At 40.6% G+C, this 16895-nt stretch overlaps 1 protein-coding gene across 1 annotated transcript; it reads left to right on the forward strand.

Annotated features, from left to right (window-relative positions):
• Positions 1–10113: 10113 nt before the first annotated feature.
• On the forward strand, positions 10114–14974 carry LOC308404179 (uncharacterized protein). Its single transcript, XM_080894080.1, has 11 exons — positions 10114–10265; positions 10452–10478; positions 10903–11112; positions 11363–11440; positions 11577–11732; positions 11952–11987; positions 12174–12200; positions 13648–13857; positions 14110–14187; positions 14324–14479; positions 14718–14974. The coding sequence occupies exons 2-11, from the start codon at positions 10472–10474 to the stop codon at positions 14720–14722; spliced, it is 963 nt and encodes a 320-aa protein (XP_080750206.1). The 5' UTR covers positions 10114–10265; positions 10452–10471; the 3' UTR covers positions 14723–14974.
• Positions 14975–16895: the final 1921 nt, after the last annotated feature.

The raw sequence follows: 16895 nt of genomic DNA on the forward strand, positions 1-16895 counted from the left end.
CTCTGCACCCTGGTGACATACCCCTACTCCAAGGCCCTGCATGTGTGGGTGGTTGTGGTGGAGCGGGAAGAGGGAGGCAGCTGGAGATGGGGAGGGAAGGAAGGGAGGGGCAAGTGACCCCTCCCTGGGGCCAGCTCCCCCGCTGACCCCAGTAGGCACCCCCATACTCCGCGACCCGCCAGGGAAAGGGGGCCCAGGCCCATCCAGACCGGGCCCAGTGCAGCAGCGCCGCCCGGCCCCACAGAGCCCGGGACAGTCCACCCAACCCCACCACAGAGAAAACTGCACCCACCCCACCATCCACTCATCTTCCAGACTACATAAGACAATAAACACCCAGGCTGAGATCTTCCTCCACCTCTCCTGTATCTCCCCCTCCTGCAGAGGGAGCTCCTGAGGAGAGGAAAGCTCCTGCAAGATGTGACAATCTCCCCCACCAGTTGAAGAGCCCCCCAGGTGGCTCGACGCACCGGCGGCACCCTGCTCCAGGGCTGGGCCCCCATGCACCCACCCGCCCACAACCCCGGCAACACACCAACCAGGACCCAAGCCCCCGAGGCCCAGTCCGGGTCCCAGCCCAGAGACGGAGCGCCCCCAGAACCTCACGCCCATCCCGGACCCACCCAGGGCCAGCCAGGCTACCAGGTCAGTAACCCACGTCCGTCAGCACAGACCCTCCCCTAGCCCCGCTGCACGCAGCCGCGAGGAAACAGTCACCGGAGAGCCAACAGAGCCCCTAACCGGACATGACCGCTACCCCGGGTTGAGCCCCCCAAGGAAGATGCCTCCGGGGAACCCCCCGACGCCCTAAGCCTGTCCCTACCCCCACACCAATCACAACAGTGAAGGCGGGACCAAACTATGACCCCCCACCCCCACTAGGTGATGGAGCTGATCAAAGGAGCCCAGAGCAATTGATCTGATGTGGTGGCAGAGGCTGTATCAAGACTAATGTAATCTAATAGATAATTTCTATATTGGTTAGAATTAAGATTATTTTTATTTTTCCAGTTCATGAGGACTGTTTTCTTGGCTATGCATAGGGCAGTGAAAACCATATGGGCGATATTCTTTTCTGAAGTGACATTATCTAAGCTGCCCAACAAACACACTAAGGGGGAAGTTGGAATGTTACATTTCAGACACTTCGATAAGTCTTCACATATCTCGCGCCAAAACTTCTGAACTGGTGGACAGAACCAAAGAGCGTGGATATAATTGTCCGGTGAATTGGTTTGGCAGTGTGAGCAGTTGTTGGTAGACGTAAAGCCCATCTTGAACATCCGATGACCTGTATAGTGTACTCTATGTAATATTCTGTATTGAATTAATTGAAGACTGGGATTTCTAATTAGATGAAAGGTTTTTAAGCAAATCTGAGACCAGAAGTTTAGGTCTAAGTTAACTGATAAATCCGCTTCCCATTTTGCAATAGGAAGTGATATTGATTCATCTGTTTTAGAAAGCATTCTGTATATTTTGGATAGTAATTTGGGGGTTTTAAGAGTAAGAAATTGAACCACACTTGGTGGTGTTTGTAGTTCAACTTGACCCGGTTTAAATTTCTTTTTTACTATGGATTTAATTTGTTGATATTCTAAAAATCTTTTCTTGTTGATCCCATATTGTGTAACTAGTCCGTCAAATGAAATAAATTCTGTTCCTTCTAGTATATGTTCTAAATATTTGATTCCTTTATCACTCCAATCTGAAAAGTTTATCATATTATTGTTTTGTAATATGTCAGGGTTGTTCCAGATAGGTGTACGTTTGCATGGGATTAATGAAGACGCCGTCAATTTTAGAAACTCCCACCATGCTGTCAGAGAAGAGCTGATGTTGATGCTTTTAAAGCATTCATGTCGTTGGATGTTTGAGCTGATAAATGGTAGGTCTGAGATCTCTAGATTATTGCAGAGTGCTTGTTCTACATCTAGCCAAGGTTCATCTAAGAGGGTGTGTTTTAGCCATCGTGAGATAAACTGAAGCCTGTTGGCTAAGAAGTAGTGCTGAAAGTTAGGCAGTTCTAGTCCTCCTTTATCCTTGGTCGTTTGTAGTGTTTTTAAGCTTATACGTGGGGGTTTATTTTTCCAAAGGAATTTGGACATACATGAATCTAGAGATCTGAACAAATCTTGTGGCGGTTTAGTTGGGATCATTGAGAATAAATAATTTATTTTTGGTAAGACCATCATTTTTATAGTGGCAACCCTTCCCATGAGTGATATGGGTAGACATTTCCATCTAGCCAGATCATCTTCTACCTTCTTTAAAAGTGGGATATGGTTTAATTTAGTTAGATCTGCAAGCTTGGGAGAAACATTAATACCTAAATATTTTATATTTCCCGATTGCAGTGGTGTAGAAGAGGAATTATGGAGGGAGCAATTAATCGGTAGGACTGTAGATTTTGACCAGTTAATTGAGTAATCTGATATTCTTGCAAAAGAGTTTATCAATTCAATCACCCCAGAGATATTGGTTTGTGAATTTTGGAGAAAGAGTAACACATCATCCGCATAAAGGCTGATTTTATGTTCCACGTTCTTGCATTTTATGCCCTTAATTACTGAATTCTGTCTAATTGCTGCTGCTAGTGGTTCAATAAAAATTGCAAATAGTGAAGGGGAGAGTGGGCATCCCTGCCTGGTGCCCCTCAGGAGACAGAAGCTGGAGGATGTCTGGTCATTTGTTCTGACACAAGCTGTTGGGGAATTATATAATATTTTAACCAGTTTATGAAAGAGGATCCAAAACCAAATTTGTGTAAAGTTGCAAATAGAAATTTCCAGTTAACTCTGTCAAATGCTTTTTCTGCATCTAAAGAAAATATTGTAGTTTCTAGGTTTTTACTGTATGAGTAGTCCATCAAATTAAGTAATCTACGTGTATTTGTTGATGAGTGCCTACCTTTTATGAAACCAGTTTGGTCAGGATGAATTAAGAGGGGGGTTATTTTCTCCAGTCTCTTTGAGAGAGCTTTGCAGATTATTTTAAGGTCTACATTTATAAGGGATATTGGACGATAGCTTGAGGGATATACAGGGTCTTTGCCTGGTTTTAGCAGGAGATTAATGTTTGCAGAATTCATATTTGATGGAAGTCTGCCCTTTTCTTTAATTTCCAACAACGTTCTGTAGAAAACTGGTGCTAGAATCGACCAGAATTCTTTGTAGAATTCTGCAGGAAAGCCATCTGGACCTGGAGCCTTATTATTGTGCATACTTATCAGGGCTTCCTGGAGTTCACCTGGTGTCAGTGGTGAATCCAGTGCCATTGCTTGAGTGTCCAATAATTTTGGAAGAGTTATGTTGTCCAAAAACTGATCAATTTCTTTTTTAGATGGGTTTATTTGTGGTGAATACAACGTTTTATAGAAATCCCTGAAAATGTTGTTTATTTGTATCGGTTCATATAATGTGTTCCCAGATGAATCTTGAACAGCACATATAGTTGTTTTTTCTTTATTTATTTTTAGCTGGTTTGCTAGAAATTGACCGGATTTATTACCATGTTCATAATTTTGTAGGCGTAGTCTTTGTACTAAGAATTTTGTTTTTTTTATCAATTATCTCATTTAATTCTAGTTTTGTTTTGCGTATTTTGTTCAATGTTTCCTGATCTTGGTGGGACGCGTAGGCTTCTTCTAGTGATTTGATGTTTTTTTCTAATTCCTGAATATTTTTGTTTTCTTTTTTCTTTTTATGTGATGAGAAAGAAATTATTTTACCTCTCATCACAGCTTTCCCTGCTTCCCATAGAACAGAAGCTGATGTTTCGGGAGTGTCATTATAGTTCAAATATGAAGTCCACTCTTTTTTAAAATATTTAATAAAGTCTTCATCTTTAAGTAGTGATATATTAAATCTCCAGTTTTTTCTTGGCGTAGTATTATTCTTGTGCATTAGTGTTAAAGATACAGGACCATGATCGCTGACAGCTATAGGGTGAATCTCAGTGTCTGAAATGTCGTTCAGCAGTGAGCTGCTGACCAAAAAATAATCCAGACGAGAGTAGGAGTGATGGACATGTGAGAAAAAAGTATATTCCTTACTGGTGGGGTGAAGGGAGCGCCATGCATCGCAAAGACCAAAGTCGCTCATATATTGTTTGATTATATTTGTGGACTGCCAATTACGCTGAGTTCCCGCTGTATTGAGCCTATCCATGTCTTCATTTAGTCCAAGGTTGAGGTCACCTCCAAGAACAAGTGTGCCATCTAAGTGTTCAGAGAGTGCACTGAAAAAACCGTGAAAGAATGAGGGATCATCAACATTTGGACCATATACACTTGCAATACATAGCTTTTTATCACGTATAGATAGTTTAATGATTAAGAATCTGCCCTCTGGATCTATAACTGTATATAACTTCCATGGTCTCTTGTGTTCTGGGGGCCTCTGGATGTCTGGAGTTTTGATCTCCTCCATACCCGCTTCACACCCCGGAGGACGGGGCTGTGGCCCCCCCACACTCCCTAGCAGATCGTTACATGGAGAAACCTTTGGAATACAAGCGCGCTGATCCACACAGGTATGCACACGGGTGTTCACTGCTCGTAGACCCAAATTACACCTTTCTTGGCTGCTACTTCGAAGCACATCTGTCCTGCGTGCTGCACAACAACATTGAATATTTAGTATTTACTGCTGTTTACACTTAGCTAGATTAATGCGATGGTGTTGTGTTTAGTATGTTGCTTTGTTGTTGTTTGTTTGTCTTTTTTGCTTGTTTTCTATTCTTCTCTCAACAGGTGATCCAGGAGATTTTTATTTTTTTTCTCCCCCCCTTTCTCACTGTCCCTCTCCCCTTCTGTTTTTCCTTTCCTTCCTCTTTCTTTCTCCCTTTCCTATCCCTCACTCATGTCTGTCCCGTCTGTAACATCTGGAAATAAAATATAATAAATAATAAAAACAAAGATCGACCAAATGGACCAATACGGCAATGCCACGATGATCCATTTGGCAAAGTAAATCCATTGGGTATCCTTGTTGGTCTTCAGACAATTCTGACGGCTAAAGAACCAAATGGGACAGGCAAAAAAGAAGAAAATAAATAAATAAATAAATAAACAGGTTTTGTGCACGTCCCTGTGCAGAACATCAGGGTTTGACTCTCTAGAAACGAGAACAGGCATTTCATAAGTCAAATAGCACTGTTAGGTAGTGTCAGCATATTTTGTATTTATGATTCCTTTTCCTGTTTTGTTTGTTTTTTTTGCTGTTTAAGTTCAAGTTTTACAGTTAGTGTGGAATTTAGTCGTGTTTATGCTTCTAAGTTTAGTTATGGTTCGGTTCCATGTTTTCTTGCCGCTGTTCACTTCCTTGTTTCCTGTGTGAGTCTGTCATGTCCTCTGTGGATGTTCCTTAGCCATGTCCGTGTCCCCGTCTTTCCCGTGCTTCCACGTGCGTTCTTCCCAACCCATCATGTCTCTCGCCCTCTGTGTCTCCCTCTCGCTCCCTGTGTCCCTCACTCCGCGTCCCAGTCGTGTTGTTATTTCATCTCCTGTTTCTGTTTCTTCCCCAGTCCCAGTGTCGAGCCATGAGTCTGGTCATAGTTTGTTCCTGTTGTTTTTGACAGCCCCGCGTCCTGTGTTCAGCATGTTCAGTTTTGCTTCGTTCTGTGTAATTATGTCGATCCATCCCAGCTGTGTTCATCGTGTGTTTCCACTTCCCTCATCACCCTGCTGTGTATAAGGTTGATTTTCCTTTTGTTCATTGTCAGGTCATCTGTTCACTATGCATCATGTCTCTGGTATTCATGCTTCAGGTTTTTCCCCTTGTCCAGGTCTCATGCTCTGTGTTTGGTGTTTAGTTTAATTTCCCCAGTTTATATTGCTTAGCTCTCTTCTGCCTTTCGTTTACTATGTTCATTTCATCTTCAATAAAACAGCTCGCTTTTTGATTAATTCGCGCTTCATTTTGTCTGCGTTTCTCAATTCAATTCAAATCAATTTTATTTACACAACGCCAAATCACAACAACAGTCGCCTCAAGGCGCTTTATATTGTAAGGTAGACCCTACAACAATACATACAGAGAAAAACCCCACAATCATATGACCCCCTATAAAAGAAGGAAAAACTCCTTTTTAACAGGAAGAAACCTTTGTTGGGGTGAGAGAAGGATGACAGGATGAAGACATGCTGTGGAAGAGAGACAGAGATTAATAGCAAGTATGATTCAGTGCAGAGAGGTCTATTAATACATAGAGAGTGAGAAAGGTGACTGGAAAGGAAAAACTCAATGCATCATAAAAGTGATTTGATTTGATTTGATTTGATTTGATTTGATTTGATTGTCTGTCTCCTGAATCCAAACTGGAAGCTGGTTCCACAGAAGAGGGGCCTGAAAACTGAAGGCTCTGCCTCCCATTCTACTTTTAAATACTCTAGGAACAACAAGTAGGCCTGCAGAGCGAGAGCGAAGTGCTCTAGTAGGGTGATATGGTACTACAAGGTCATTAAGATAAGATGGGGCCTGATTATTTAAGACCTTGTATGTGAGGAGCAGGATTTTGAATCCTGGATTTAACAGAAAGCCAATGAAGGGAAGCCAAAACAGGAGAAATCTGCTCTCTCTTTCTAGTCCCTGTCAGGACTCTTGCTGCAGCATTTTGGATTAGCTGAAGGCTTTTCAGGGAGTTTTTAGGACATCCTGATAATAATGAATTACAGTCGTCCAGCCTGGAAGTAATAAATGCTTGAACTAGTTTTTCAGCGTCACTCTGAGACAGGATATTTCTAACTTTAGAGATGTTGCGCAAATGGAAGAAAGCAGTCTTACATATTTGTTTAATATGTGCATTGAAGGACATGTCCTGGTCAAAAATGACTCCAAGGTTCCTCACAGCGTTACTGGAGGCTAAGATTTTCATGGCTGAGTATAAGTATTATCTGAATTTAGGAATTTAAGGGAAGCATGCATACAGAATTGGTCCTAGCACTGAACCCTGTGGAACTCCATAATTAACCTCAGTGTGTGAAGAGGACTCTCCATTTACATGAACAAGTTGGAGTCCATTGGACGATACGATACAAACAACTGCAGCAGTACCTGTAACACCTACAGCGTGCTCTAATTGCTCTAATAGGATATTATGGTCGACAGTATCGAACACTGCACAGAGATGCGTTTGAGTCTGCAGTCACAAACTCTCACAGATAGTGTATGCAATGCTCATTTTTTTCCTTCAAGAAATCTTCATTTTGTGCCGTTTGCACAAATACATACTGAATGCCACATGAACATGTTAATAAGGGTGCACAATGGTATGGATGATGTAAGCAACAGTGACTCTTAAATGCTCTGAGGCTTTTTAAAAACCTTGATTATAATTATGAAGTCCTGATTATGTTTCCAAGTGAATAACTGTGACACAAAGTCGTTCAAGAGGCAAGCTTTAAAAGCTCAGACTTGGCACATACTGGTTTCTGGTACAGTTCACCCCTTGTGTGATTCGTGTGACTGATATCTCTGTTTGAGGTGGTGCAAAGTAACTAGAACATTTTTTGTTTACACTTTGTCTACATTTACATTGACAGCTTTTTGTAAGTTTGCAGGCCGTGACTGCCCTACCTCTCAAGCCCAAGGTCCTCACTAAAGAATGGTTTCCCTCTTTCTGATGTGTTGCCAGATTGTTATTGCAGCTGTCTTCAGACAGGTTTAAGGAACCTTCGGTCCTTGGGCGAGACACTTCACCCGTTGCCTACTGGTGGTGGTCAAAGGGCCCAGTGGCCCCAGTGTCCAGCAGCCTCGCCTCTGTCAGTGCGCCCCAGGGCAGCTGTGGCTAAAGTGTAGCTGCCATCACCAGTGTGTGAATGGGTGTGTGAATGACTGAATGTAGTGTAAAGCGCTTTGGGGTCCTTAGGGACTGAGTACAGCGCTATACAAATACAGGCCATTTACCATTTCCTGTTCTTTTTTAAATCTAACAGCTGACAAATACCACATATACTGTAATAATGAAAAAAAGCAGAACAAAACCTAAACATACCTAACAATAAAAACTAAACTGAAACAAACAAATCTAATCTATATTTTGTCTGACAGACATTCATGACTTTTTCTGTTGCCTTTTTTCCATTCATTATCTCTAACTCCTGTTAAAGAAAAAACATGAAAGAAAAATTAAGCTTTAGTGCCTAAAAAGCTTTTATTAAGCTCTTTATTTATTGAAGGACAAAGTATACCTGTGAACCAAAGCCATAAGAACATAGTGGGCCTTTCTCAATATGCGTACTTGTGCGTACTTGCGTTCTTGTGTACTCGTGATACGTCACCAGTCGGAGACCAAGTACTGTTCCAATTCGAAGTACGCATCAAGCCGAGAACGCGAAAAAGTCCCGGATGTGTTCTCGCTCCGCCCGTTTTATCGAGCATGCATCGGTGGTGACTTGTGTGGACTTGGTACAGCTAAATATCCCAGAATGCATTTCGTCCAAAACTCAAACGCGGCAATGGCGGACGAGCGGGGCTAAAACTTTTACATATTCCTCTTTCTGGGTCACAAAATAAACTTTTAAGTTATTTTCAAGCAAGAATGTAGCTGTGTGAACTTCAAATATCTGCTCGATTTATCAAGATATCATATATTTCCAAACGCGCTCCGATGTTTTCGGAGACGTCTGTGACCCGCTAGCTCCATAGCAGACCGCGAGGTCGAGGATCATTAGAGCCGGCGAGAACAGCGGACTCCCGGCACATCGTTTCCAACCCCCCCGCGGTCTTTTCGCTACTCAGGTTAAACAAACCCCAGTAGCTGTCTATTTTATTGAGTGTCCACTAAAATAAAAATAAAAGCGTTCTAACATCTCACCTGCTTGTTTTTATTAAGGTATGTACACGTATGTACATGTACACTATTTTTATTAATAGAGATTTCACTACTGAGGTTAAACATGATGTATAAGTCACTTAGATCACTTCTAAATATTAATGTTTGGTTTATTTCAGTGTTTTATTTGTTCCTGAGTAAACCGGTTTGGCTGTGATTAAAGTTAAGCTTCATAACATATTACTCACAGTTAAATTAAGAGGGGACGGCAGTAAAAACTCCCATCCGTACTCCCGTGCGTTCTCGCCGAGAACGCGAGTACGTACTCGCCGAGAACGCGAGTCCGTACTCCCCGAGAACGCGAGTCCGTACTCCCGTGCATTCTCGGCGAGTACTTGCCGAGAACGCACGGGAGTACGGACTCGCGTACTTGAGAAAGGGCCAATATCTTTATTTTGTAATCTGAAAAAACAAAGTCAGGCCATGGAGCAACCACCGTGTCCCTATAATTTGCTGGATTTGCAGTAAACATGGGCATCCAGTAAGTGCAGGAGTAAAATGTTTTACAGTGAACTAATGAGACCTTTGTGCTTTTGAAGTGTTCTCTTAGTCTGTGAGTAAACCGCCAATAACACCTGTGGCTACCAAACACGAGGAAAGACAAAAAAGACCTGTTTGACAACATCTGGGCATGCCCTCGCTCATCTGCACTCTGTTTCTGAGTGCTGTCTTTCATCTGGCAGCAATGTCATCTACCAATCAGAAGGTTGGTGGTTCAATTCCTGGGTCCTCCAACTCCTCAGGCAACATACTGAACCTGAGGTTCCCCTGATACATCAATGCGTGTATGAATGTTAGATGAACATGGCTTTGGCATATAAAAAGTGCTGTATGCTTGAGTCCATGACATTTGTAGCAGGAAAACACTTGAAAGTTGGAATTGAGTACACAAGCACTATATCTGTTCCAGTCTGTTGGCACTTGTTAAAGCATAAACAAAGAAATAATAAAGAGAAGGGAAAACATCGACAAATTCTCAACTTGGTGATTAACCTCCACAACTTTGCTACACTTGTTCTTGTATAATGTATCTAAGCAGTTAGGGACTTGTTATAATGTTATAAATGTTATATGTTATATAAATGTTATAAAACAAGGTGGCACCTCAGGCAGAAGAGGTGGTGGGACACGCCCACACAGGCACCTTGAGGAGGAGGCCCTGCTAGGGCCGTAACAATTATACACAAAATGTAAACACAGAGTGTGGGATATCTTTAACGCCACTCTGCCACACCACTATGAGTCATGTAGAAAAAAAACAACCATCATAACCGGCAGACAAAAATACAGAAGCGAGTCTGGTGTTTGTCTCCTCCTCCAAACAGAAAAGAGGAAGGACGACATTGCACATAAACACCAGCTACACATTAGTAAATTGAGCTGTGTGTTCACAGAACTTTCCTCCACACATCAGGAAGACTCTAAAGCAGGTGAGTGCTGAAGATGACTGTAGTTACAGGACAAGATTTGAGTTTACTCTCGTTATTTAGCCTTTTATTAAATTATTCTTTCATCATCACATAATATCTGAGCACATGGATGATTCTTTTTCATGTTGTTTGCAATCATTTCATGGATTTTTGCTTATTATTTTCACTCTCCCTATTTTATTTCAGTTTGCAAAGCACCAAATACAATGGCAGGTAAGTGAATTTAAATATTTGTCAGAACAACTGATCACTTTTATAGTTTTTTGCAGAAAAAACAATCACTTTTAAAGACGTTTGCATAATTAGAGGGCATTCTTCTTCCTGTCTACACCTACAACCAATAAACATGCCCACCTCATGTTCTCTATCATATCCAGACTATCTCTCCACTCTGTTATATAATGCATATGTACAGGGTATGAACCCCCTTGGACGTGGCGTGTGGATACTTCTTTAAGACACTCTGGCTCCACAGCTTACGTATAAAACACCTGCGCAGACATGAAACCGGTGATTGTTTGATTGGAACGTGTCTCCAAGCGGCATGAAGGTGGAGAGATAGTCTCTCACTCAGAGGACCAGGGTTACAGTGTAACCGTACGTTTCCTCTAAGACTTAAAGCTTGTTTGGTTTGCAGATGAGAGCTTCAAAAAGGAGTTTCTTGATACCCACAATGCCTATAGGGCACAGCATGGTGCACCACCACTGACCTTTAATACTGAGCTGGATGACGCAGCTCAAAAATGGGCCAATCAAATGCTGGCAAAAAAGAAACTTGGTCACAGTGACACCGATGATGGAGAGAACGTCTTCTATGCATGGAGCTCTGAAACCAAGACGCTAACAGGTAAATGATTCTTTGCAGATAACTCCTTTGTCCACCTCTTCACCTGTCAGAAACAGGTCGCTTTGTTATCACAATGAATTAAAGTCTCACTAATCTTTAAAAGAAACAGATTCCACTGTATCTCTTCTCATTTCAAGTAAACAATTAGAAATGTTCATCCTTATTTCATTTTAAAGTTTCTGAGCTATAAAACCCGTACTCCAACCACCAAATTAACTCTTTATGTTATTTTTCTGTCTCCATGTTTCAGGAAAAGAAGCTGTGGATTCATGGTACAGTGAGATCAAGGATTATGACTTCAAAAAGTCTGGACATCAACCCAAGACGGGTAAAACACAGCCCTCCTGAAAAGTTCTACACATACATGTACTGTATATACCTGCGTTGCTAAAGTATTTGTCATTACAAGATCAGGTCATCATCAGTAAGTAGTATGTTTTTACACATTTTCCTTTTTCCACTAGGTCATTTTACTCAGGTGGTGTGGAAAAGCAGCACTCAGCTGGGTGTGGGCATAGCCACTGATGGCAATACGGTCTTTGTGGTTGGGCAGTACCGCCCAGCTGGTAACATTACCAATGCAGGATACTATCAGAAAAATGTCCTCCCAAAAGGAACAGGTAACACTCACACACATTTTGATGTTCTACTTAAAGTGTTGTGTTTGTATCAGATTATTATTACAGATTAAGAAAGACGAATATATAAAGTACTAAATTTATACTTTGTCAAAAAAAAATCAAAAGTATGTGTTGATTTGTTAGTTGTTGAAGCCTACCTTGAAACATTAAAGTGAGTGATCACTTTTCACATTAGTAAATTGAACTGTGTGTTCACAGAACTTTCCTCCACAAATGAGGAAGACTCTGAAGCAGGTGAGTGCTGAAGATGACTGTAGTTACAGGACAAGATTTGAGTTTACTCTTGTTATTTAGCCCTTTATTACATTACTCTTTCATCATCACATAAAATCTGAGCACGTGGATGATTCTTTTTCATGTTGTTTGCAATCATTTCGTGGATTGCTGCTTATTATTTTCACTCTCCCTATTTTATTTCAGGTTGCAAAGCAGCAAACCAGGTGACAGGTAAGTGCACTGACAGTGTTGGGAATGTTACTTTTAAAATGTATTCCACTGCAAAGAGAATACATGCACTAAATGTAGTTTGTAAAGTATTCTGTTAAGTTACTCAATGTGAGTAATGTATTCTGAATACTTTTGATTACTTGTGATGCTTTTTACAACTACATGGAGCTGTTTTGCAAAGAAGAATGGGCAAGGATTTCAGTCTGTAGATGTGCAAAGCTGGTAGAGCCAGACCCTAAAAGTCTGGCAGCTGGAACTGCAGCAAAAGGTGGTTCTACAAAGTATTGACTCAGGGGGCTGAATAATTACGCACACCCCACTTTGCAGTCATTTATTTGTAAAAAATGTTTGGAATCATGAATGATTTTCGTTCCACTTCTCACGTGTGCACCACTTTGTGTTGGTCTTTCACGTGCAATTCCAATAACATTGATTCATGTTTGTGGCTGTAATGTGACAAAATTTGGGAAAGTTCAAGGGGGCCGAATACGTTTGCAAGCCACTGTATTACTATTACTGAAGGCTACTTGCCACCGAGCTAGCATTGCTAGCTGGCATTAGCTAAGGTTAGATTTCAGAACTGCACAGCTGGCAGGTTGTGAATACTAGCCATCAAGTCTAACAGTCTGCAGTCAATGAACTAACCTCAGGTAGCACCAGCTAAAAATGTTAGCTCAGTGGAGAGTAGCCTTCAGTAATAGTAATACATCACACAGCAGAAGTACATCGAAGATACTGAAGTGGCACATAACCGAGCTAACTACTCAACTAAAACAAGGTACTTGCAGTAGACTAACGATAGTTTTTAAAAAAGAACTTACTTCCAGATGTTTCTTTAGGTTGGAGTCTTTTGACGCTGACAGCAGCTTGGCTGCTAGCAAACAGAGTTTGCATTGCACGGTCAGATTTCATCCCTTTCTTCTTTAAATGTAAAACGGTGTCGGAATTTCCAAGTAAGAAATGCATTCCTGCTCGTGCACTGCTGGCTCTGTTGTGCAGGCTCCGGGTCCATTGTGTAACTGATGCCACCAACATTAACAGGACGCTTACATTAGAGCCTCTTATATCATATTTCGTCTGGGTTCCCAGCAATGCAAATTACCAAATTTTCACAGGGAATAGAGAGGGGATAGCCTAACATATGAAACAGGAACTGACCCCCATGTAATCCATTTATTCAACAAAGTAACTGCATTCTAATTATTGCCTATTTAGATGGTAACTGTAACGGAATACAGTTGATCATATTGTGTATTTTAAATACGTAATGTCGGTAAATGTATTCCGTGACTCATCAACACTGTGCATTGAATTATTTGTCAGAATAACCGATCACTTTTAAAGATGTTGCTTAACTAGAGAGCATTCTTCATCCTGTCTACACCTACAACCAATAAACATGCCACCTCATGTTTCCTCTAAGACTTAAAGCTTGTTTGGTTTGCAGATGAGAGCTTCAAAAAGGAGTTTCTTGATACCCACAATGCCTATAGGGCACAGCATGGTGCACCACCACTGACCTTTAATACTGAGCTGGATGACGCAGCTCAAAAATGGGCCAATCAAATGCTGGCAAAAAAGAAACTTGGTCACAGTGACACCGATGATGGAGAGAACGTCTTCTATGCATGGAGCTCTGAAACCAAGACGCTAACAGGTAAATGATTCTTTGCAGATAACTCCTTTGTCCACCTCTTCACCTGTCAGAAACAGGCCGCTTTGTTATCACAATGAATTAAAGTCTCACTAATCTTTAAAAGAAACAGATTCCACTGTATCTCTTCTCATTTCAAGTAAACAATTAGAAATGTTCATCCTTATTTCATTTTAAAGTTTCTGAGCTATAAAACCCGTACTCCAACCACCAAATTAACTCTTTATGTTATTTTTCTCTGTCTTCATGTTTCAGGAAAAGAAGCTGTGGATTCATGGTACAGTGAGATCAAGGATTATGACTTCAAAAAGTCTGGACATCAACCCAAGACGGGTAAAACACAGCCCTCCTGAAAAGTTCTGCACATACATGTACTGTATATACCTGCGTTGCTAAAGTATTTGTCATTACAAGATCAGGTCATCATCAGTAAGTAGTATGTTTTTACACATTTTCCTTTTTCCACTAGGTCATTTTACTCAGGTGGTGTGGAAAAGCAGCACTGAGCTGGGTGTGGGCATAGCCACTGATGGCAATACGGTCTTTGTGGTTGGGCAGTACCGCCCAGCTGGTAACATTACCAATGCAGGACACTATCAGAAAAATGTCCTCCCAAAAGGAACAGGTAACACTCACACACATTTTGATGTTCTACTGCTTCTACTTATAGTACAAAGGTGAAAATTAGTAAAGTCAGTTCACATGGAAATGTCTATATGTTAGACCTAAAGTTTCTCTAAACCTACCTTTTTATGTCCCAGGCTGCTTTCAATCAAAACAAAACATACTATTACTCCTACAGCTGACTCTGGACATCAGAATAACATTTGCACAGCTCACTAATATTTCCTGTTATTTCCTAGAGTAAAACTTTCCCAGTGTCAGAGAGGGAGCTGCAGCAGACAACAGACCTCAGTGCCCAGAGAAAATGACCTGGACCGTATTGGACCCATCACATGTGGTTTCCTTCAATGTTCCGAGATTGAACACCAAAAAATACGCCTGTCGCATCAAACACGATTTTACACAACTGTCTAGTCAAATACTGTCTAAGTAGAATTGGTGTTTTGATCATCATCAGTGAATAATTTTTGAGTAATGTTTCAATGATTTGAGTGCAGTACAAATAAAAACAAAAGTCTTTGTGCTTGTTGTCCCCACACGATAATAACTAAAGAATTTTTTTGAATTGAAGTTCATTTCACAAAGTAGCTCCTCCTTTTCACTCAGGGAACAACTGTACATTACACAAATGAACAGAAACTTAGCAGTTAGCTGCTTTTAATATGGGTTAAGTCAGAAAGAAAGATTGTTGCACTACAATAACAAAATTAATTTGAACTGAGCCAATTAAAAAAAATGACTGATGATCAACAAGACATATTTAACTCTACTCAAGTTCAGTCATTTATTTACAGATTACATATTTGGTTTTTCAACTCACCTTGAGTTTAAAATTAAGTTTAATTGATTAAAACATTACATTTTCACAGCACTTATATTTTACTAATTAGTTTTACATAATTCTATTTTGTCAACAGGTTCCACACAATTGAATATAGGACACCCGACATATTTTTTTAAATTTCATTTATTGCCAACACGTTTAAAACAATACAGCAGTGCCATAACTGAAACACACACTGCTGGCCCATCATGTTTACAACAGTCTGGCAACAGATTCAGCATAAAAATAATTGATGCACAATATTAACATACATCCATATCTGCCAAAGTCTTAAAAATTAAATATCTGTATATAACAAAAACAAACCCCCCCCCCCCCGAAATTAAACAAAGTACACTTCACAACATTACATATGCACATGTGCTGCAAGTGTTTACATACATTCACTCCATTCCAAATCACCCTTTTCTATGGAAGCCCGTTTCCGCCATTAAAAAACAAAACAAAACAAAAAAAAAACAAGTATCCATATCCATACCTATAATTTCGAGTTACTTCTCTCAAAATCTCGAGTTAATAACTCGAGATTTTGAGTTAGCTCTTCCAATCAGTAATCGATGTGAATGAGGTCACTTTCTTGTTACCCAGAAGCATATGGCACAAAGTAACACACACTCAAAACAGGATTGCAACAAAATGGCGCTTTTGCGAGTACGTTTGCTGATAGTAACGCCGTGTGATTCAGCTAATAACACAAGGATTCCATCATTGTTGAAGCCACGCTGAAAATACTCAGTAATCTGTTTATTCATGACTGGATGTAATACGGGTAGCTTAGCTGTAGCATTTGTACCTGAGGGCTTCAGCTTCAGGGCAACAAGGAAATTACGTCATTCAGATTACTGACTGGCAGTGCTAACTCGAAATTTTGAGTTACTTTTCTCAAAATTTTGAGTTAATAAGTTGAAATTTCGAGAAAATAAGTTGAAATTTCGAGAAAATATCTCAAAATTTCAAGATATGGATCTTTTTTTTTTTGTGGCAGAAACGGGCTTCCATACTTTTTCTTTACTCTTAGTCTGTATTGTATTTGGCCATACAATTTACATAATGTTGCATGGAATATGAATACAATAGGAAGATACTACTACCTCATTTCAATATCATTTTCACCAAATTATGACATGCACACCACCCTTCAACAAACGTTACAAATATTTTCTCAAGTGTTGTTTTTCCCTCCCCTGCTATTTTCAGACAATCAATCATTTTATTCACTTTCAGCCTAAAATGAAATTCTGCCCATTTGACAGAACATTCAGCCTCCAAATCAATTGTTGGCCCGTTCACGCAGTTTATTCCTGAGCAGCTGTACCTTGGCATCCAGATGAAGGAAGAAATTCTGAAATTGACTATGTGCACGAGACAATGCTAACTTCCTGGTTTGACACCGGATGTGGGGTTGTGCATTTCCGGTAGCTTTACTTTGCGGTCAATCGCTACTGCGAAGATATCCTCCAAAATCATGTCCAAAACTCGAAAACGGAAAGATGGCGTTAAGTTACAAAGAGCAGAAGCTGGGAACACTCACCGCTGTTGTGTCATAAAAAATCTAATGATCAATTTTGACGTT

Source organism: Rhamphochromis sp. 'chilingali' (assembly GCF_963969265.1).
Source record: "Rhamphochromis sp. 'chilingali' genome assembly, chromosome: 10".
NCBI classification, from domain to species: domain Eukaryota; kingdom Metazoa; phylum Chordata; class Actinopteri; order Cichliformes; family Cichlidae; genus Rhamphochromis; species Rhamphochromis sp. 'chilingali'.